The sequence below is a fragment of the Solanum pennellii genome, chromosome 4 (genome assembly GCF_001406875.1).
Source record: "Solanum pennellii chromosome 4, SPENNV200".
In the NCBI taxonomy this organism is placed as follows: domain Eukaryota; kingdom Viridiplantae; phylum Streptophyta; class Magnoliopsida; order Solanales; family Solanaceae; genus Solanum; species Solanum pennellii.
In genome coordinates this window covers 40719827-40744420 of record NC_028640.1, presented here as the reverse complement: position 1 = coordinate 40744420, position 24594 = coordinate 40719827, and the positions used below count along the sequence as shown (strand labels likewise).

The following is a 24594-nucleotide window of genomic DNA, read 5'->3' as shown; positions in this document are numbered from 1 at the left end:
CTCTTACATAGATGGATGTTAGGTTGACCTAATAACCTAAAATGAATCAAGACATGATGATTTTGAATATCTTGAAGTTGTATTGAATAAGTCTCTTCTTGTTTGGTTGATTTGGTAAGATAAGACCAAGGTATGTTAGCTTGATATGCTAGGTCTCATGATAGCTTGAGGTGATGAATCTCACGATAGATTGGGATGGAGGAAGTAAGCTCTATCATGTTTAGCTTGGTCATGTGTTGCTAGAATGTTTGATCATGATAGCTTGGGAATGGTGGTTCTCATGATAGCTTGTGATTGAGTAGTGAAGTCCCCTAAGAATAGCTTGAAGTAGCATGACTAGAGTGCCTTCATAATAGCTTGACTTGGTTAGGCCTAAACCATTTCATGATAGCTTTAGGGGAAAGGCCTATACTCTCCTAATGTTAGCTTGACTTGCATGCAAGGTTCATTTCATGATAACCTATCTTGCATGCAAGCTGCATTACATGAATTGGCTTGGGATTAGTTTCTCATGATACTTAGGGTTGAGGATTCATGCTCCCATATGATTAGCTTGCATCTACATGATTGGTTGCATGATGATTAGGATGGATGTTTCCTTCCTTAGTTAGCTTGGATTAGGTTTTCTAGAGAAGTACTTAGTGTGGTTAGTAGTATGGGATGCTATCCATACATGGCACAAGTATGACTTGAAGGTACCTATGACATGACCCCTACATGATGTATGCTTAGCTTGGATAGTGATTATAGTTGCATTATATACATGATTGACTTAAAATGATAGTTCCTTGTCAATATGAAGTAGGTCTACTAGAGACTTCTAAACTAAAATGAAAGGTATTAGGGTGACTTCCATACATGCTTAGTATGTGAGGTAGAATGGGATGCTTCACATGCATTGAACAAATGTGCTTTGAGGTGGCCTAGGGGCATAGTGCTCATATGTTATGATGAATCTAGGTCTTAATAATGAAAGTGGATTATGATAAAAAATGACCAAAAAGAGGTACTTAGCTTTGTAGTAGTATGTGATGCTACCTTAGCCTTGCACAAGTATACTTGGAGGTAGCTTGTGAAGTAGTTCATTTGAGTAAGAAGGACAATGAGTTAAGTATGAACTCTATATGCTTTATCATGATTTATTTTTCTTATGATATTCATGTTATCCTTATGCCTTTATCTCCTATGCTTATTTCTATTGTTGAATAATCCTTTGAGATATCTTATGTTTTGGTATGATAGTTTCCATACTTGGTACATTTCGTACTAACGCATGGGTTGCCTCCATTCTAATCCAGTGTAGGGTCTTGAGAAGATTGAATTGCTTTCAAGGGTAGAGTTTCCAAGGCTTATCAAGAAGTGAAGAATTGGTGAGTCCTCATAGCATCCGAGGACATCACTTCTATGTTGTCTTTTATTCTTTTCTATTTCAGACTTTTATGGGTTGTGACCCAAGACTATTGTACTCATGATGTCATAGATGGTTTTTGAGACATATGTTGGAAGTTTTATGAAATGATTCCGCATTATGTTTTGAAAGAAAAATTTTAATTCCGCACTACTTTTCGTATATATGCAATGAATGATGTCTAAGGGCTTGTACAAGACCTCCGAGAGGTCAAGTATGCCGTGTGGCGACTCATGAGTCCTCTAACTTCTAGGGTATACTTGCTGGTCATGACATCCAAAAAGAAGAGAAGAAAGGGATATGCCAAATTAGTTTACTTGCGATAAAAGATGTGAACTAATTGTCTCAATACAAATATTCTAGGAATAGTGCAGTGACATACAAAATATTTGTACTCAAGAAAAAGCAATCAAAATAATATACTAACTGCGGCAAGCAAGAAAGCAATCATTTTGGTTCTTTAAACAAACTTTATTATTGGTTCTGTATTAGTTATCAAATATTTGTTGTTGAATAGCACAACCCACAAGAAATTTTTCCAAAAAGTATATGAAGAAAACCTGTAGAAAAGGACAAAAGATAAAATAATTTTTCAATCATCCTCAATGGAATTTTGAACATAATTTAAAAAAATCACCAAAGTTGCAAAAAGAAGTTGAAATAGATACATGAATCACTATCATTTATAGTAAAATATTAAGTTTCATAAAATAGGAGGAAGAAAACTTTGAGAAATGAAACACATTTTATAAGAAACCTTAATTAATGTATATATTTAAATAAGGAAAAAAACATACGAATAATAATGGTAGAAATAAAAGTTGTTTTTACTAAAGAACCAAATGTAATGAATTCAACCATCAACCATTTCAGCAGCGTATCACATTGCAATTGCAATCACTTTTCTTTGTTTATATGAAAAAACTTGTAGAAAGGGATAAAAGAAAAGATCAAATTTCAATCATCCTTGCTGAAACTTTAACAGAGTTAAGAAAAGATCACCAAAATAGGAAAAAGAAATTGACGTAGTTACATAAATCACTATGATTATAGTAAATGTTAAGCTCCCTGAAAACTTTTAAGAATGAAACAAACTTCATAAAAACTTAATCAATTTTTCATACAAGTCCTTACTCTTTAGAAAAGTCCCAAATTTTCATAAAAGTCACAACTTTTCGTAAAAGTCACAACTTTTCATGAAAAGGAAAGACTAGTTTTGAAAATGAATAAACTTAAAAGTAAATGCTGGTGTATGGTGGCACCACGTTAACGGGCTTAGAGTATCCTTTTATATAAATATATGATAAGATATTATTAAAACAATTTTGAAAATAAAATAGAAAAATTATTAATTGAGGTGAAAGTAATAACCTGTCACTAATATATTTTTAGATGTACATTTTACATTGAAATAATTACGAATATATAATATAATAAAATAATAAAAAATGAAATGGTAAATGTTTTGTTATTGTAGCAAATTTCCCCCCAAATATATGCCCCTGCGCCAAAGCAGAGCAGTGTGATTATGGAAAATGAAGAGAGTATTATTGAAGTGGAAATGGAAGACGAAGCCATTCCAGTGCCGATTGCGAAGGAGCCACCGAAGATTCAGCGGCTGGAAGAATGTGTGGTGAACAGAATAGCGGCTGGCGAAGTCATCCAACGGCCAGTCTCTGCCGTGAAAGAGCTCATTGAGAACAGCCTGGATGCTGATTCCACCTCTATTTGCGTTGTTGTTAAGGATGGTGGTCTTAAACTTATCCAAGTTTCCGACGATGGCCATGGAATCCGTGTACGCTTTAAATTTAGATATTCCTACACAAATATTTCGGTACTACACCGTTCCGTTATATTTATTTTGATTTATTTTTTATGTTTTTATTTGTTTATAGTATGAAGATTTGCCAATTTTATGCGAGAGGTATACTACGTCCAAGCTGAGTAAATTTGAAGATTTGCAGTCCATTAGGTCGATGGGATTTAGAGGAGAAGCCTTGGCTAGCATGACATATGTGGGTCACGTCACTGTCACCACCATTACTATGGGCCAGTTGCATGGATACAGGTGATATAATGTGTACAACACTAGTTCTTTTTCCATCCTACAAAATGAAATAGCTCACAGGAATATATGTTGTATTCTGTTGGGGAGTTACATCATGCATGATAAACATTTTTATTTCATATGGTATGCTTTCGCTTTGGTTGTATGTAGGTTGTGCTTTTAGCAATTACATCTTTCTTTCTCAAAGTGATGTGTTTACGCAGCAACTTAGTTTGCCTCGGAGTTTGAGTGTTATTCCCTAGCAGGCTTTTGTTGTTTTTTTTGGTTTCTTCACGTCAGTGGCAAATTTAGCTTGTTAGGTACAGGTTACCAAGTCCACTATTGTCAACATTGAAAGTGGATATATATGTGACAAGTCACTAAATTATAAATTCTGGAACCATAAAATCATAAGTACAATAAGTTAAGTGCTAAAAAGTTTAAAGATCGAAAAGAACAAGCTTAAATTCTGCATCTGGCTATGCTTCATGTTCATTTTTATAGAAATAGTCATATTATGATCTAGAGAAAAAGTAAATTGGTCATTTAAAATTTGGATATAATAATTTTTTTCTTCCTCTTGGGATCTTCTAGGGCAACATATAGAGATGGTTTGATGGTGGATGAGCCAAAGGCTTGTGCTGCTGTCAAGGGTACCCAGATAATGGTATGATTGCAACGACTTGTTATTTATGATCGTGTTTTACCCTTCATCTTTAAGTCCTCATATATAATTTGATGGACAGTGAGATGTGGGGACACTGTAGGCAACAGAGCTTTTATTTTTTTTAAAATGGTATATAAGATGTAGCTCAGAAGCATTCTGGCTTCAAGTTTGATAGTTCTTATTTTCTGTGGAAACGCTTAGTTTCAGTAATTGAATTGTCCTTAATTCGGAAGTTCACCAATATTTTCTCTGTTTATGTGTGAAGCTATAATAATTGCTACAAGAACTTTTGCTTGTTTGATCTCTTTCTCCCAGATTGAAAATTTATTTTATAACATGGCTGCGCGAAGGAAAACCCTTCAAAATTCTGCCGATGACTATCCAAAAATTGTTGACATTATTAGTAGGTTTGGAATTCATCACACACATGTGAGCTTCTCTTGTAGAAAGGTTAGTTGTTTGACAATATTATGTTCCTTTATTACTTTTCGTACTTACTCTCTCGTGTTCAAGCATATGTTTAGAAATACATCACTTTAGAATTTCTTTGCATGCAGCATGGAGCTGGTAGAGCAGATGTTCACACTATTGCTACTTCTTCAAGGCTCGATGCAATTAGATCCGTTTATGGAGCTTCAGTTGCTCGAAATCTGATGAATATCGAAGTTTCTGATACTGGTCCATTAATTTCAGTTTTTAAGATGGATGGTTTCATCTCCAACTCTAATTATATTGCGAAGAAGACAACAATGGTGCTTTTTATAAATGGTATGTAGTAGTATTGGTTTAAGAATATAACATGTGGTCAAGCTGAGACCAAAGGGCTGTTGATGCTATGTGTGTTGCAGCCTTAATAAACGCAGCATTATTAGTTACTTGAATCTGGGTCAACTATGGGTAAACTATCCCTACAGATACATAACTTTCATATGTCGTCCCATTAAATTTGCATGTATTCTCCGTCCAATCTCAAATCTCGAGTTATTGTGATACTAGACTTGCGCATTGCCTCCTGTGCTTCCTTTAACATCTTTTCAACTTTATGATCTGATGACAACTGCTGCGCTCAACCACCAAACAACATTGATCTTTTATGTGTGTGTTAATTTTCAGTAGACATTTAGAGCTTCTAAGAAAATGAAGTTTAGAACTATTGTTTTCCTTGGTCACTCCCGTATTTATAAACAATATTAGATGTTCTGGTGCTTTCAACTAGTTTCCTTAATGTAAAACTTCATTACCATCAATTAGTTTACTGTCTTGATTTGGCAATTATTCTGTTTCTTTCTTTCCAGATAGACTCATTGATTGTGGTGCTTTGAAGAGGGCAATTGAAATAGTCTATACTGCAACATTGCCTAAAGCATCAAAACCTTTCATATACATGTCAATCATTTTGCCGCCCGAGCATGTTGATGTGAATATACACCCAACAAAGAGAGAGGTATTGATGTTCTGTACTTACAACTTTCATGAATCTCTATCGTAGCAGGTGGGATTGTTTGCAGAATTAAAACTATTGTAGGAAGGTGAATTGAATATTGTTACTTGAGGGGATCTTCGGAACTTAGCCTCCACTTAAAAACCTTTGTTGTATGGAAGCACCTTTAATCACTTTATTAGATACTTGTTGAACACTTAATGCTTCATATAGGCCTTCTTGTTCATAGTGGTTGACTGGTTGAGGAGCTTTCTGTTGACCACTAGGTCAAGGATTCAAGGCTGGTAAACAAAAGAAAATGCTGCATATGAAAAACATTTCTGCATAGAGCTTGGAAAACTACAATGGTTTGACCATGAGATTGCTGCTCTGTATTTATGGAAACAATACCAAAAGTTCGACTTGTATTGGACAAGAACTTGATGAGTCTGTTTGTGCTAATACTTCATAGGTTATCTGTCCGCATTCTTTTCAAGAAACTCTCGTGTTGTGGAACCTATAAATTAGCCCTGCCTTCTTGCTAACATAAAGATTTCAATGTACATTAGCTTATTCATATTTTTTATAAAACTTGTTTTTGATCACGTGCCTTGCACGTTCAATTAGTACAAAAAAATTTCAATTACAAAAATATTATTAAAAACATGTGTAAAGTATAAATCAAAATTCAAAGGAAGAGATGAAGCATATTCTTAAATATTTGGTTTAGTAAAATAATAAGTATAATAAGGTATGTTCCATGATGTCTAATGAATATGCCAAAAATGGTTATTCTTGCCCTACTACATCTCTTCAATATTCTCTCGTGACACTATATATCTCTAATTCTCTATAATTTTAAATATCCCTTCTGAAACATTATTCTTTCAAGCCCTCAAGGCCTAGCTCGAGTGGCAAAGGTGGTGGATTTGTAGCTTAGGTCACAGGTTCAAGCCCCACACCATACAAAGTGAAGCCTGGTATTTAAGTGGAGAAGGGGTAGGGGGTGGGCCCATTATCCACCGAGTTTAGAAGGTGTGATTGATCTAAAGGGCGGGTCACAAATGGATTTCTTGATTATCAGAAAAAAAACATCATTTCTTTCGATAAATATCCAAGTCTCCTTGTTTTTGCCTTTATTCACATGTCGGCCACAAATTAATTCAATAATCTTTATAGCAGTATTGTGGACCTGTCTCTTGTTTTAATGATTGTAATTTGAAGCAGTAATAACCTACATTAACCTTTATGTTCATGATGTGCATGTATAAGTGAGATTTGGTATATTCTTGTGGTTATTCCAAGAGAAAAGACACAAAGTAATACATTAAGTTGTCCTGAATTTTCAAAAAAACGTCTTAACTATGCGGGCGTCCTATTATCCCCTAAACAATCTTGAACTTATTACGTCATACTTGTTTACCTGTCGTAGAGAGTGTGTGCACTCTGTTACGGAGAGTGAGCAACCTAAAATAATGAATATAATATTTTACAAGTATTTTATTATAAAATATATTTTCTTGTTTGCTTATTATTTTAACTTTTTTTCCTTATTATTTTTCTCTTTCTTCTTTCTTCTTCAAAAATTCATTGTGAACTCCATTGAAGGTTCTCACTTTCAATGTAACCATTTTACCACAAGTCAACATTCTTTTTTTTTAAAACTACTATTAGCTTAACTCTGTTCAATTGTAAAACTTTATCCAAATATTTTTTTTACATTTCGATCATTTTGATAAGCCCATTAGATTATTAGATTTCAAGATGTTTAGGAGGTATCAATTGAATTTTTTAAATCCAATTTCAATCAAGCTCTTTCAATTTTCAGGAAACTCATTGATTCTTTCAAAATTTTAAATTTTCTTAGAAAAATAATTGGTTTTATTATCAATAACTCAACAAAGTCTAGAAAATAGTACGATTTTTGAATTAAAAATATCACTTAAAGATTGGAATTTGACTTAAGAAGAAGAAAAAGAAAAAGAAAAGAAAGAAAATGAGGGAGGGACTCAACTTGACGTGTGTGTGTGGGGAGGGGGTGAGGTGAGGGTGGGAGGTGACAAAGAAGAAGAAAGAACGAAATAAAGAAAGAAAAGGAAGGGTTGGGTCAACTTGAAAGTGTGGGTGGAATATAAAGTGAAATTTAAGATGAAATTGATATCATATCATCATGTATTTATATAAAAAAGAACCCTAGGCTTGCCTACGTGGCGCCACCATAATCAAGAATTTCTTTTAAAATTTATTTATTTCCAATAATACCCTTCCCCTTTTATGAAAAGATGTGACTTTCATGAAAAGTTGTGACTTACGAATAGTTGCGACTTTTATGAAGAGTTGCGACTTTTATGAAAAATTGTGACTTTTATGAAAGGTTTTGTGACCTTTCTAAAGGGTTGTAACTTTTCCAAAGAGTTGTGACATTTTTCGATAAGGCACAATAAGAATTGTTCACACTACCTCTTTGTCTATAAATAGAGGAATTTCCTCTAATTTTAGAACAATGAAAATTCTAAACTTCTTTTTGCACAAATAAATATTCGGTGTACTTTGCACTTACTTAGTGGCTCACTGACACCATTTTTTTTTGTATCAATACACTTGTGAATAGATCGTTCCATCATCAGAGGATCTATTTTTTTAAACCTCGGATACTAGAGGGGAATAATTTCCTTAGGAGGACATTGTGTATTCAGTGTGCTCAATTTTTTCCTTTCTGTTTCATTCTATTGTTATAGATCCTGGTATATTTTCTACAGTCATTAATTTATGCTTATGATATTAATTGTTGTTTTCGAGTACATTTTTTAAACTTTGTTGTTTATGTTTTTGTAAAGTTATTGTTATAACAATTTGTTTGTACAGCTAAAATTATTTATTTATTAGAAAATTTAATATCTCATATTGATGTTCATCTAATTTCCCAATAAACATCAAATAGTAACACTTCTTTGAGGCAAAAGGATAACTTATAAAATCAAATTAAAGATGATTTATTGAAGGATAAATGATAAGATGTTATAATTATCATTTTCTTTTAAATTATTAACTAGGTAAATTACCCGTGTTTTGCATGACATTGACCTCTTTTATTAAGCCTACATATGATTATTCAATAATATCCATATTTTGGATACATACTCTACAAAGTCAATAACATTTTACATCACGCCAAAGTATTCTTTCTAAATCTTGAAGTGCTATATTAATAACGTATGCCTAAACTAATGACTGTAAAAAAACATAACAGGATCTGTAACAATAAAATGAAATAGAAAGGAAAAAATTGAGCCCACTTAATGCGCAGTTGTGTCCCCTTAAGAAAATTATTCTCCTTTAGTATCAGAGGATCAAAGGAATCGATCCTCTCAGGAATGAACGATTAACGATTCTATTCACCAGTGTATTGATACAAATAAAATGGTATAGTAAGTCACTCAACAGGAGCAAAACATACAAATACTTATTTGTGCAGAAGAAGAAGTTCAAAATTTTTATTTGTTTTAAAATGAGAGGAAATCGTTCTATTTGTAGACCACAAAGGCTAGTGTCAACAAACTTTATTTCGCTTTATCAGAAAGGTCACAACTCTTTGGAAAAGTTACAATCCTTCGGAAATGTAACAACCTTTTCATAAAAGTCTCAACTTTTCATAAAATTCGCAACTCTTCATAAAAGTCACAACTTTTCGTAAAAGTCACAACTTTTCATTAAAGTCGAAACCATTCATAAAAGTCACAACATTTCATGAAAGGGGAAGACTAGTTTTGAAAAATAATTAAATTTAAAAAGGAATCCTGATTTGTGGTGGCGCCACGTAGGTGTACCTTAGGTTCTCTTTATATATATATCTATATCTATATCTATCTATCTATCTATCTATCTATCTATCTATATATATATATATATATATATATATATACACTACGTAATCTAGTATGTAAGATAACATAGTGTTTATGTTTTAATGACGGATAGGTTTTAAGTATTATTTTATAAATTTTGTGATATTAAGTTTCTGCCGAGAGCGCGGGTAACTTTACCAGTTTAAGTAATAAAATTATAATAAGTCAAAAAGTATGAGAGAGAGGGAGAAAGAGGGAGAGAGAAAGAGACACTTAAAATGAAAAAAAATATATTTTAAATTTAACTAACGCATGTCATTAAAATCTGAGAATGGTTAAAAAATGATGTAATAATATCAATTCTAAATTGTTAAGTATGTAATAGGACTCTCGTATGTTTCTATTTTTATTTTCTATTCTTAAATAGTCTACATATGAAATCCAAATCCAATGCATCCACAAAAGTGTTAAAAATGATTGGATATTTACCAACATAATCTTCCAAAAGTGAAACTATGTACTACAACAAAAGTATTACCTTGAATCGGAGATTCAACAAATACATTTTTTGCTTGTCTTTTCCCTTTTTAAGTGAATGGTACTCGTGCTGCAAAACGAAGAATGAATTGCTTTCGCATTAGGCCTTTTCATTAGGGCCATTATCCTCATCCTGCCTCTTTTTTCTATTGCACTTAGTTTAGATCTTTAGTTGTTCCTTAATGTTTTCATGACTAAAATTGGTAACTTGATGGGAGAACTCTCATATTACAAGTAATCTCTACTTGGTTTATCTATATTCACAAAGCAAACTCCTTCTGGAAAGTTGTAACCTCCATTTTTAGGCCCAAGGAATTGGTAATATCTATGGGGGTTGACATAACTTTTTATGTGTCTTTTCATTCTTTTTAATTCCGACTACTCTCTACTTGGTTTCATGTTGTTTCTATTCAAAGTAAAAAGCGCCAAAAAAAGACTTAAGTCTGTTGGGGCTTCAAGTGCAAACAAAGCAGGAGCTTCATCAAAGAGGCATAAAGGGAGGAAAGATACAAATATATATGCTTAGTCCAAAATTAATACTTATAAGCATGAATGACAAATATATAAATCAATAAATTGAAAAAAAATGATAAAGTAAAATATCAATTGTTTAGTGTCGCCTCTACTCATTGGTAGGGAAAAGTATGTCTTAGAACCTTGATGGCAGTGAACGCACATTAAGCGAGGTGAAGCGCTAAACATGTTTTTAGCTCCGTTTCAGGGCTTAAGCACGCCTTTGAAAACTTTGGTTTGATGCAGTAAATGCAAAATCATGACAGAGTGGGCATCTTTCAGAATTAGAAAGGTTAAAATGGTCAAGCTAATTTTGTATAATATTGGCTTTTTGAGATGAGTTTAAATGAATTAACATGGTCTATAAGGATTCATATAGCCGACTCCAACTTGTTCAAGATTGAGGCATACTTGTTGTAGAAGGACTAAAAAATAGAAACACCTAATGGTCCAGCCAACATGGAAATCACATAGACGGTCCAAGATATGAGAATAAACCTCAAGTGAGAAGATATGATCATTAGGAAACAACATTGATTTCGTCAGCAAGTTTATATTGTAAACTAAAATAGAGAAACACACTATAAGGGCCCATTTTTTAAAATAAAAATAAAAAAAGAGAAAAACAGAACCTATGAAAAACTAAAACACATCGAAAGTTGCCTGACAAAGAATGATAATATCAGATAGGGAATTGAGAAAAACAGAACCTATGAAAAACTAAAACACATCGAAAGTTGCATGATTTAGAATGATAATATCAAATAGGGTTTGAATTCAAGTCTGTCCAGGTGGAGACAGAGCTCAAATTTTTGGTTCCTTCCTGAGAACTTTCTTGTCTCAATTTCTTTCTTTGACAAAATCAACTTTTGTATGGGTTCTTAAAAAATGCTGCCTTGTATATTTTTGTTGTGAGTTGAAATCATCATCAATGCCTTGTGGTTCCTCATTCAATTTTAATTATTCTTAGTGTAACCCAAACTTCATGGTATAATGGTGTCCCAGAATCTATTGCATTGGGTTGTTATAAAATGGTACAGCTATTAAGCATAACTTTTCGTATTTCATTTGCAATATGGAAAAGATAAATATCCATGAATTTACTTTATGCAAAGAACACCACAGTTACCTTAAGAATACCAAATATGTTGAAATATGATATTTGATATAACTAAGAGACATTGCGGTTCATTCATTGCACAATATCAAATCTGATATTATCTTTACATTTTGTGAAATATTATTCTATTAGTGTTTGATTTAAGGATACAAAAGTTGTTTGCCTTTTGATAGGTATATTGGCAATTCAACTTTGGACTTGGGGTTTCCCCACTTTTATATTTAATAAGAGTAACAGATAGATAGATAATAGTAAGGCTAGTATTTGTATTTTTTGAAAGGCAAGAAAATAGAATCAGCTTTGTAAGAAAAAGAATTGGATGATTTTTGATGGTTCAATTCTTGAAAAGTTACAAGTGGTTCATATAAAATCATTTAATGATATGCAGGTAAGCTTTTTGAATCAAGAGTTCATCATTGAGAAGATCCAGTCTGTAGTAGGGTCAAAATTGAGAAGCTCCAATGAGTCGAGGACATTCCAGGAACAGGTAAGGCACCTACCTAACAGTTGATTATAGATGTGTAAACATGTCATACTTATATACATAAAAAGCAGCAGTTCTCAACAATTTGGCTCCATATTCTTTTTTGTTTTTGATTAGTCAATTTGACTTATATTTATTAAAGGGAAAAGGGCCAAAGTACCCTTGAACTATTCACAATGGACCAATTTTACCCTCCGTTATGTTTTTGTCTCAAAGTGCCCTCCAACTAGCAAAATAGCTCAAACATATCTTGATGTGATTGTTACTGAATATGGATTTCTCAATCCTTGGATTACTAAACAACCTCTTCCTCCTCACACATGGTCTGGATACACATGAGTGCCCATTGAATTTCTTTTCAACGGAAGACCTCAATAGTAATTGGAGATGGAAGGGAAGTAGATTCTGGCTTGAGACCTGACCTGGAAAGTCAACACTAATGGATCTGTACCCAAACTGATTCAATTTGTCACAAAATTCTGATGCGATCAGATTATAAGACTAATCAAGGTTGGAATATCATATTCTGGTGCAACATCAATGACCTGGGAAATGGACAGGTTATGTTCACTACTAATTCTCCTTCACCCCCTCCTCATCTTTCCGGAATGATTCTCGTTGGTTAAGGTTCGACACTAAAGGAAGGTTTACTGTCAGATCATGCTACGCGGCAGAGGGTCAATGCTGCTGAATAGTTTCCCTGGAAATGCATCTGGAGAAACATGGCACCACTTAAAGTTGACTATTTTATTGTGGCAAAAGTCTGTATTACACATGAGAACCTTCAAAAGAGGGAACTAATATGTGGAGTAGATGGTGCATCTGCCTAAAGCAAATCGAAGAAGTCAATAGCCTATTATTTCATTGCTCTTTCACCTCAAAAATGTGGAGTTTCATTCCTACCATAGTGGGAGTTATTGGATTGTTGAAAACTGATTAATATAATGCTGACACTTAAAAAGGTTTAGGAAAGACATAGAGGAAGACCTCCCTCTATATTGATGAATTACATTTACCAATCAAAAAAAGAAGAGGATGATGATTGGAGATATACTTTGTCAAAACATCAATGTAACAATTAAGAAATTGTTGAACTTGTTGTTTTCATTTTGCTTCCCTAATGTTGTCGTATCCAAATCTGAATGTGCATTCTCTCAGACCTTTAGGTGCTTTTCTAAATAAACTCCTTCTTTCTGCTGTCTTTAATGCAGATCCATAAGATTAGGATATGAAAATCCCATTGGATTGGTGGAATCTGAATTGTAGCCAAAATGAAGTTGTATGTTTGTCGGTGGAGACAAGTAGGCCCCAGGGGGTTCATCCGAACTCCTTTGACGGAAAACTAAATTATTCATACATGGTTAAAAATATCTTCTTTTTTTAAGACAAGGGAAAACCCGCTCCTATGCTATAGCTTGCAAACCACACAAGAGGCTCGGTGCGACGAGCTCGACCCAGAAGGCAAACTGGTTAAAAATATCTTTTATGTATGTTAAAGAATGACAAAAGTTCCACATCGGTGGTTAATGAGATGTGTGGACTCCTTATAAGGCTTGGGCAATCATACTCCCTTTGAGCTAGCTTTTGGGGTGTGATTTAGGTTTAAGACCAAATTTCAACATGTTATCAGAGCAGGGCCCGTCTCACCCGATGTTGGGGCCCCCAAAATCAAAATTGCCCACATACCAGATGCTAAGCACTGGGCGTGAGGTGGGGTGTTAAAGAATGACAAAAGTCCCACATAGTTGGTTAATGAGATGGGTGGACTCCTCATAAGGCTTGGGCAATCCTACACCTTTGAGCTAGCTTTTGGGCTGTGAGTTAGGCCTAAGACCTAATTTCAACAATGTATATGTGGTAGATTTAGCTTCTTTGTTTGTTTACTTTTCATATTTTTGAACCGTAGTGAAAATCCCGACTCCTCCATTGCAGTTTGACCTGAACTTTTGTCCTGGACTGTTCACTAGAGTTATCATGCTTCCTTTCCAGCCTACTAATATACCATTTAGCTTGTTCACTGTTCTTAATTATCCACCATATTTCATATGTGAGACAGACTATGGATTTATCTTCATCTAGTCCAATGGCCACAAGTAAAGATTCCACTAAAGAATCGTCTCCTTCTGGTATGTTTCTTACCTTTTCTGACAATCTCTTCCTTGAAATAAGATGTGACTTATCTAGTTCTTTTAGAATCTAATAATTTGCAGATTCTGCCTCTTTAATATCCATTACGTTTCTTATTTATCAAGGGATAAAGTCACAAAAAGTGCCACATATGGTACGAACAGATACTTTGGACCCTTCTGGAAGGCTGCACGCTTACATGCAAATGAAGCCTCCTGGTAATTCAGAAAGAGGTCCTTGCTTTAGCTCTGTGAGGTGGGTCTTATCTTTCCTTGCACATGATTTCCAGTTGTTGAACGATTAGATCTCTGTAATATGACAGCTTGCTCGCTTGTCCTTCAATTTCTGTTAGAATATTGGTATGTAAATGTTATGTCATCATGCATTTGCACCAAGGGCATATTTAGAAGCTCAAAATTGGACTTGAGTCTATCATTATTATTTTTTTCTATTAGTGCTCAGTCAGGGGTGGGATATGTTGTCCAAATCCTATTCCCTTAGCCAATTATATTTGCTATTTTTATATATGTTTAAATTTAAATATTATATAAATGACACATACATATAAGGGCCACATATATATAAGGGCCAACTCCTTTGACACAACAAAATACTATAATACATTGATGAAGGAGTTTCACTTAGCGTTCACTGAATTTTTGAAATTCCTTGCTCGAAACCAAGAAGGCTTGACCTGTGATTTTTTCCTTAAACAAAAAGACCATAGACAACTTACCTTAGTTTTAAGCAAAATTGTTCTGATAAATAGACTTTATATTCTCCAATGGACCAAAGTCCAAAATAAGTCATTTTCTTTCGCAGCTGCCAAAGCTGACCACTACTAGTAAAATTATTAAATTAAAAGAAACTCAAAATAGATCCATAGGACACTTGTATATTTCTTGACCATGCCAAAGTATTGTATTACTTGGCAAAGCACACCTTAGTATCCTATTAATGGATGATTCTCGAGTTGAAATGTCAAACCAACTTTTTGGGATAAATTCTTGATGGCAATTGTTTGCTAGAGATTGCATCCTCTGCTTAGTCCTATTTTGATGAAACCTGAGAAGTTGTAATTTGAATTCCCGTGACCTTGCCATTAGTCTTCTAGGAGCTTCAATGACTGGTTCTTGGATTCAAGTGTTGATTGGCTTCCTTGGATGCTACCACTCAAAGTGCTCTCTTGATAGTAGACAACATGAAAGGAGAGCATCATGTAAATGCTAAATGTTTAGGGAGATCTCTTATTATAATCATCCATCATCCTTTTTGTTTTTCACTATATGGTGCCACCATTGGAGAAGAAGCTGAAGTGGATACTTCTTGTTTACTGCCTTTGGAAGTTAGCTATATTGAGTATTGTATATAAGCATACACATTACTATACAAACATGAGATTTCAATTAAGTGATGGGAGTGAGAGAAAGGTATTGTGGGAGGAGTTGGGAGCAATGAGGAGCTTTTGTGAAGGGCCATGGGTGGTATGTGGGGATTTTAACACCACACGGTTTCCATCAGAAAAGATCAATTGTAGTAGAATTTCTGGGGCTATGTTTGATTTCTCTAGTTGCATCAATGAACTGGAACTTGTGGATCCCCCTTTATTTGGAGGATCCTACACATGGAGAGGAGGGGCGAATAAAAAAAAGGCTTCAAGAATTTACAGATTCTTGTACTCTTTTCCGTAGGACGAGATATTCACTCAAATTAGACAAAGTGCTTTACCTAGCTTGGAGTCTGATCATAATCCCTTACTACTGACCTGTGGGGATGAGACTTCCAAAAAATCATACTTCAAGTTTGAGAAGTGGTGGGGTTCCTTGTATGTGACAGGCAGTCCTGACTTCATACTAGCCTCAAATTTGAGTCTCTTAAAAAAAGAAGCTCAAGGAGTGGAGCAAAGAAAATAGAGGCAACTGGAGGGTCAGAAAAGAACACCTATTGGAACAAATTAGCAGTTTGGATGACATTTAGGTGCGTAGAGCATTAATAGATGGTGAGCAACTTTTGAGGAAGTAGCTAGAGATGTGGAAATCCACTAGAGACAGATCCAAAATTCAGTGGATAAAGAATGGAGATAAGAACACCAAGTTCTTCCACAGAATGGCTACAACCCACCAAAGAAACGACACTATAGAATTCTTAGTGATCAATGGGGAAGAGTCTTTAGCTTTTGTGGTAATCAGAAATGCAATTGTGGATTTTTATTAGATTTTGTACAAAGAGATAGAAAGCTGGAGACCATATTTGAACATCTTGGATGTTCAAACAATCACAGAAGAAGTACTGGTTGTGTAGAGATTTTGAGGAGGAAGAACTTTTAGATGGAATTAACAATGTGTTGTTGATAAAGTACCTGGACCAGATGGCTATACAATGGCTTTCTTCGGTGCTTTTTGGGAAACTATCAAAGATGATGTGATGCAGACCTTCCACAAATTCCATGCTCATCAAAAGTTTAGAAGAGTTTTAATGCCACATTTGTAGCTTTAATTCCAAAGAAGGTGGGGGCAAATGAGCTAAAGGATTTTAGACCTATCAGCCTGATCACGAGGGTATACAAGATCACAGGTGAAAAAGGTGATCAGTAAGCTAGTAAACAAGCACCAAATGACCTTTATCAAAGGAAGCTAAATCATGGATGCTGCACTTTTAGCTAGTGAGTACATTGATTCTAGAATTAGAGGAGCCCCTGGACTACTGTGCAAGCTAGACAATGAGGAGGCATATGACCATTTGAACTCGGAGTTTCTAATCAATATCCTAAGGCAAATGGGGTTTTGATGGAGATGGCTCAGCTTGATTAATTTCTGCATTAAAACCACTCGGTTCTCCATTCTAGTAAATGAAGAACCAGTTGGTTATTTTCGAGAAAGAGGCATGAGACAAGGGGACCCAATATCCCCTTTTCTCTTTATCTTAGCCATGGAAGGTTTAGATAGGTTGATGAGAGTTGCTTCCCAAAGTAACTGGATAAGGGGATTTCCTCTAAAGAAGAGGGTAAATGATACAATTGAACTAACACATCTATTGTATGCAGAGGACACATTGTTTTTCTGTGAAGCTGAGCAGGAACAAATTTGCTATTTAAGAGTGATCCTGGCGGTTTTTGGCATGCTCAGGACTAAAAGTAAATTGGAGAAAGAGTAGTATTTATCCAATTAAGGAGGTGCAATAGATTGAGGCTCTTGCAAGTATGTTGAAGTGCAAGATAGAGAAGCTCCCAATAGTTTACCTAGACATGCTTTTGTGCATCGAGTTTTAAGTAAAATAAATTTGGGATGGCAATATTGAGAAAATAGAGAAGAAATTGGATATATGGAAATCCCAATACATATCTCTGGGAGGTAGAGAGTAATTAACTCAGTTCTGGATTCTTTACCCCTTATATGATGTCCCTCTTTCCTGTCTCCTAGTAGGATAGTGGAGGTTTTAGATGCACTTGTAAGAAACTTCCTATGGCAAGGGACAAGATAGGAAAGGGATCCAATCTGGTGAAATGGTCTGTAGAACAACAAAGCAGCAGGAAAAATGGGGGACTTGGAGTGAGGAATTTAAAAGTTCATAATAGGAGCCTTCTCTTAAAATGGTTGTGGAGATACAATGAGAAGTAGTAGCCTCCATGGAAAGAGATAATAAATCACAATATGGACAAGAGGACTTCTGGTGTACTAGTGAAGTCAATGAAACTTATGATGTTTGGGTATGGAAGACCATTTGAAACCTTTGGGTGAGTCTAAAGATCAACTCACAGATAATGGTGGGCAGAGGAGACAAAACAAAGTTCTGGTTAGATGATTGGTGTGGAAATAGGATTCTAAGGGACCTGTTCCTTAGTCTTTTCTCAATATGCACAAATACTAATAGCAGGATAGAGGAGATGTGGTCACCACAAGATTGGAATTTAATATTTTGTAGGCTGCTAAATGACGGGAGATTAATGGAGTGGTGGAGCTTTTGAGCTTGATTGGTGGATTCCCTGGTTCTACTCCAAAGCCAGACATATTAGCATGGGGACATCACAAAGATGGGGTATTTTCTGTGAGCAGACTATACAACTGGGGGCTTAAAAGAAGTGCAGGAAGAACCAATGGATCTTGTAACACAATATGGAAAACTGTGGCTCCTGCCAAGATGAAGTGCTTCACTTGGTTGGATGAGGCAATGTAGAAGAGGGCATCAACATAGTATCCAGATTCCTCCTCTGTAAAGAGGCTCTGGAGACTAACAAATACTTGTTCGTGCATTTTAAGGTAACTGCTCAGGTGTGGGCTCTGTTTACAAGCATAGTCCAAAACACACTTCTGACCTCCTTAGTTGCTAGATCAAAAGGGGAGGCAGCAAGAGTCAGAAAAGATGGTGGAGAACAGTTCCAGCCAGTATCTGGTGGATTGTATGTAAAGAAAGGAATCAAAGAATATTTTAAGGAAAGGAGTGTACAATACAAAAGATCAAATGGATAGTACTAACTACTCTAGGCTTTTGGTGTAAAAAATAGGATGTAGAGGAGGAGTTCCAGTCAGTGGACTTCATAGGCTCTCTGTAAGTATGTATTGTAGTTTTTTTCCTTTCTTGTAAAATTTTTTGGAGGTGGCCAGCATAGCCTTAATGCTGAGGAATACAACAAGTTACCAATTTCATAAAATAAATAAATGAAGTTGTATATACCATAACTACTCAAACATCAGGTTGATAGTTTAGTTAAACATGCTACCAACATACTTTTTCACGCAAAGAAAATGTTGCAGGTCTTCTATCAGACAAAGGAGGAATCCTAGTGACACCGCAGACCTCACTAGCATCCAAGAGCTCGTTAATGAAATTGATAATGACTGTCACCCTGGTATGCGCCGATGGATTACCAAAATTTTAGTTGATAGGAAAAAAAATTAGCCTTTTACTCCTACTAATGTTTAGTTTTTAATCTTGTAGGTCTATTGGATATTGTTAGGAATTGCACATATACTGGGATGGCGGATGAGATTTTTGCTTTGCTTCAACACAATACACACCTTTATCTTGTTAATGTGATTAACTTGAGGTAATCTATCAATATAGCTTTTTGATAATGTATCAGTATTCCAAGAAAGATTTAAAAGTTTTTTGTTGCTTCTCTATCAAGGTTCATTGATTGGATTATGGGAATATGGATGTAGTGAGGACTTTGTATGCTTGCTAGAATAAAAGCTCTACAAATCGCGTAATCTTGGTACCATTAAATCGCTACAATATACTAAAGAAGCATTGCTGCATAGTCAAGAGACTTAGCTAACCAAAGGCGCTTCCTTTTTGTATACATCCTTGTTTGTATAATCTAGCTTGGAAGAAGTGTTTTGTGTGATGCACTTTGATTGGGCACAATTTTAAAAAGAGAAAAAGACTTTAAAAACTTTTGGTCTAAAACAAACCATATACATTTGTTTGGCTATATATTATCTCATTAAGGGGTTGTTGATAGCTGGATAAGTCCAAAGCTAATACATGAATAACTTGGTTTGGTTATTTATCTATGAAATTTATACCATGCTTGGTGTGCAAATAGGATAAAAGTTATTCATGTATTAATTTCATACAGTGTTTGGTTGGTAGGTTTGCAAATGTTGTATGTTAATCATGTATTAACTCTATACTCTCTCACCTCTTTGGTTTGACTGTTAGCTTTAAAGGACAATTTATGCCCCACAATCCATATGTGAACTAGTTAATGGATCCTCATACAAGTTTTGTTGGTTGTATCTCGCTCAAAATAAATTGTTCATGATAACTAATACCTACATAACTTAATCCTGCATAATTAACACATGTAACTTACATAATTAAACCCTGCATAACTAATACATGTATAACTAACATCTACATTACTAAACCCACATTACTAATATCGAGTTTGTTACATATGTAACTAGTATGAGATCTAATGAGGGATATTTGCAAGCTGATCACTTGATTTCACAAACTCTGAAACAATCATCTCAGAGTATCTTTTCTCTGACGGTCAATCTCAATTTGGTTAGTCCTCTCATGAAATACCAGATTTGATGCAGTATGAAGGGTTACTTGATTATCACAAACACGTTTTATCTTATTGATTTCTCAAAATTTAAATTTTTTGGAGCAATCGTGGGATCAAAACTAGCTCACAAGTTGTTACAACCATTGCTTGATATTTGCTTCTACACTAGATCAAGCAATTGCATTTATTGCATACTCTTTTTGGATACCAAATTGCCTTGTTCTAAAGCACAATATCCAACGTTTATTAGAAGGTAATCTTGTCCAATCAACATTTGTCTATCCCATGATTTGCTCATGGCCTTGATCTGCAAAGAGTGGTTCCTTCCCTTCATATATTGTAGAATGCGATCAACTGCATCTCAATGACTATCATAAGGATAATTCATTAAGTGAGGTATAGCACTCATATGAAGAAAATGTCAAGTCTAGACACTAACCATTATGAGATGATTTAACTTATCAACCAACCGTCTATAAAGATGACTAAGTGGCTTTTCAGTCCTGACAAAAGCTTACAGTTGGAACCATTGGAGTGTCAATGAGTCTATATCCCATCGTTCTGGTCTCCTCAAGAATGTCTAATGCATTCTTTCATCGTGAAATAACAATACCTGATTTGGATTGAGTAACACTCAATACCTAGAAAATTCTTCAGTTTATTGAGATTTATAGTTTGAAGTTGAAAGATGTTTCTTTAAATTGGTGATAGTCACTATTATCAAAAGCGAAATGCGGTTAAACATTATGATCTCTGAATTTGTATAATAGCATGTGAGAAAACCTTTCACAATAACATTGATACTTTCCTTTCAAAGCATCCCAAATTATTTTCAATAATTTAAAAAAAAACATGCATATCTTCATAAACTCATAGTTCATAGGTTTATGAGTTCATCATAGGTTTATAGTTGAAAATCATAAATGAGGCACGAGTCAACATAATTTCAACTAAATATCATGTATTAACACTGAATCATGCATTACAAGACTTAATTAACAATAATAAATCATAATTGGATGAAACCCATAAAGTTGGAATTGAAACCCTAACTTGAACAATTGAATTTGAGATTGAGAAATTGGAAACTTTGGGGGCCCATGGAAGAACAGATTCCATGGATATTTCCATGGGTGAATACCCACATACCTTGATGCTTAAAGCCCCAAAAGAATGGATAATTGATGAACTTGAATTAACTCTTAGCTTCTTCTCCTTCATTAGTCTTGAGAGAATATGGGGAGGATGAATTTGGCTATCTTTGGGAAATTAGGAGACTGGGTTGAACTGGATAGTTTTAGGACCTAAAAGCTTTATATAGGGCTTAGGGTAGAAGACAAAACGGCATAATTTTGATTCATAACAATCAAGGAAACGACTCAAGAGCTCCTTAAAATAATTGTCGAAGCATGTCTACTGATTGAACCTACGGTCCGTAGACAAAATCAAAGAAACCAACTTGACCCGGTAAAATATCACTAAGCTGAGTTGCTCGGATTCGGGTGCGGGTATCCAAGACGGATGCGAATCCGAGATTCGGATTCGGCAAAATCTAAATTTTAAGATTTGGGGGTGCGAATCCGAGTATGGATACAGGTGAGGGGATACGGCTAAAATTTTTTTGACGACAATACGGCTAAAAAATTTCAATATTATAAAAATATAATTATAAAGATATTCTAATTATATATAATAAAATATCACAAAGTATTTATGAAATAAACATAATAATTAATTGCATATTTTGGTAGTGAAAGAAGAGAGAATATAATAAACATTAAAAGTATAATTTATTTTTTAATTAAAAGGACACATATCTAGAGAAATCCTTCGTCTCTAGTTTTCTTTTTCAAGAAAAACTAAAGAGACTACTTTTTGAAGAAAGATGAAAAAAATTATGTACTTTTTCAAGAAAAAACTCCTCTTTTTTCTCTGCACTTTTTTAAGTTTCATGTCTTTTCAATCTTCATCCTCTTTAACTTTTTCAAGCTTCATCTTTAAAAGTACTTTGCCTCCCATCAGAAGACGTTGTCGGAAACTAATCTCTCCCAAAATCTTTTCTCGCCTCTGGTCAAGGTGTTCGGATCGGATTGACCGAATCTGACACGCACCCCGCACCAGTGTCGCGTTGAGACGGGTTCGCCGGCAAAAATAAAGAGTCCGCCCAACAGTCACTATGTATGGGACCTATCTATAGCTCATAGAAAGACTAACGGGCTGTGATAGTAAATCGTAAAAAGAGGTACTGGGACTTGACTTGAAATATTATTTTCCCTCTTCTTCGGATGCCATCTACGGCCAGTAGAAACTTCTACGACTCATAGATGGGGACCGTAAACACAACTTGCAACCCAAAAATCCCTTTTCTTTCTTTTCCAAATTCCAAGGCGTTACAACAATATATTGTACTTGTGGAGATGTCTGCTTGCTTGCGCGATACTAAAGGAACTCATTATATTTCATTAGAGCAATTGGATCATAGTTGGGTGGTGGACCATGCAAAGTATAACATATGTCACAAGTGTGTCCAAGTTTATGGCAATAATTTCACTTAGATCGAGGTTTCCCAAAATGTCATCCTCCTTGCTAATTGTCCATAGATTGATATGTTCGTTTTTCTATGGTTTGAGATGTGAAATAGAGGAGTCAACAGTGGGAGCTGAAACCACTTTTTGACTAGGAGGTGAAACAAGACGAAGTAGACGAGAGAATAATTTATCAATTGTAGGAATCGTAGGACTGGCTAGAATCTGGTCTCACACAGAATTATGGTCAGTAGGATGTCCAGCAAGTGTAAGAACTAGAAATAATGTTTGTCCATGGTCTTGTTGCTTTTCCACGTTTGTAGTGATTAGCATCAACGTTTCAAATTCCTCCATGACTTACCGTCCCAAGTAAGTAGATATGTTAGATTCTTGTTTCTTTAAGTTGGTCATCCGAGATATCACATCATAGAATTGAGATTTGTCATTAGATTATAAAGCACGTGCTTTTTCCCAAACTGAATAAGAATGGACGAAACAAAGGCATCAACTTTGAATCAATAAAGCGCAATAAGAGACTACATAATTGAGCATTCACTTTCTCCCATTATGCTTTGGCTTTTGCATCCTCATCACTTGGCTTTGTCTTTTCATTTACCACACAAGTATTGTTTGGTAAATGATCTTGAACACCTTGACCCTAGCACCACAACTCAACTGAGGAAGCCAGCCCAAGCTAATTAGTTTGAACTTCCCATTAATAGTTCTGAAGTGATTATAGGGCTTGAACTTCCAATCCCCGTATTTTTGGAGCAAAAAACATTTTTTCAAAATTTAACTTGAAAATTGTAAGAAACTGCTGGAAACTGCCTGAAAATTCTGATTTCACCGGGAACTTGCTGGAAACTACCTGAAAATTGCTGGAATCCTAACCAAAAAACTAGACAGGTTTTTATCAGAAATACTGGACGACCCCAACAGAAAAACTAGACAGGTTTTGATCAGAAATACTGGACGACCCCAACAAAAAAAAACAGCTTAAAAACAATGACCGGAGCAGCCCTCACGTGCCGGCGCGTGATCCAGATCTTGCCGGAAAACTTCCACTTTCGAACAGCGGGATATCTTGTGAGGGGTTTTTTTCCTGTGGTTCTGGCTGGGGTTTGGTCGGCACAGCTTCCCGAGCCTCATGATGGTGTTGGTTTTCTCACAACACCTTCGGAATGGCAAGATGACACAAATCAGCCCTAACTCCCGGAATTTGACACGGTGTCTTGAAGTTTCTCACCAATGCTTTGATACCATGTGAGAAATATAGAAGAGAAAATTATTGAATGTATCTAAATTGTTACATGAAGACCCTATTCATAGACTCTACGTTAGACTCCTTTTCTAACTAGGATTCCTATACTTGTTCCAACGCTTAGAATTGATTATACTGCATGAATTTATTGTTGTCTTCAAGTTTTAATCTAAAAATTAATGGGGGCAAGCATTAATTGAACTCTCTAATTTTACTTTTTCTTGAGAAAGAAAACTGAGATTGGGTAAAACTTCAATGGTGAGGACTTGAGGTTTTAATCAAAGGATTAGAGCTAGAAATAGTTTAATTTGATTTGATCCTCATTCAAGTGCTTGAGCTAGAGAACTCTATGCCCACTCAAGCTAATGTTTGGTTGTTGATATGGTATAGTTCTGGGGTTTGAAAGAACCAAAACAAACACATTGCGTTGAAAAACTTTGAATGTAGTTCAAACCAAAGATGTGGTAATCCATTCTAAGATAATTAGTCATATCTATCAAATCGACACCCCATCAAATGCACACCGCAAGTCTCTCCAACTATGATAACTGAATATTTGTGCTAAGTTTGCAATAGAAATTTCAAATCAGTTACTTGTTATAAACACTACCCCCCCCCCCCCCC

General features: G+C 35.0%; 1 protein-coding gene across 2 annotated transcripts in view; it reads left to right on the top strand.

The window, feature by feature from the left end:
- The first annotated feature begins 2882 nt into the window (after positions 1 to 2882).
- Positions 2883 to 24594, top strand: part of LOC107015696 (DNA mismatch repair protein MLH1) — a 40382-nt gene continuing 18670 nt past the window's right edge. The window contains exons 1-11 of one of the 2 annotated variants that reach the window (XM_015216045.2): positions 2883 to 3203; positions 3304 to 3476; positions 4050 to 4122; positions 4438 to 4572; positions 4680 to 4890; positions 5418 to 5566; positions 11946 to 12044; positions 14098 to 14167; positions 14294 to 14423; positions 18920 to 19014; positions 19104 to 19212. In XM_015216045.2, coding sequence (XP_015071531.1) covers positions 2937 to 3203; positions 3304 to 3476; positions 4050 to 4122; positions 4438 to 4572; positions 4680 to 4890; positions 5418 to 5566; positions 11946 to 12044; positions 14098 to 14167; positions 14294 to 14423; positions 18920 to 19014; positions 19104 to 19212 — 1511 coding nt within the window. In that variant the 5' untranslated portion in view covers positions 2883 to 2936. The remainder of the gene's footprint in view (positions 3204 to 3303; positions 3477 to 4049; positions 4123 to 4437; positions 4573 to 4679; positions 4891 to 5417; positions 5567 to 11945; positions 12045 to 14097; positions 14168 to 14293; positions 14424 to 18919; positions 19015 to 19103; positions 19213 to 24594) is intronic. The other variant, XM_015216046.2, reaches the window with a different exon arrangement.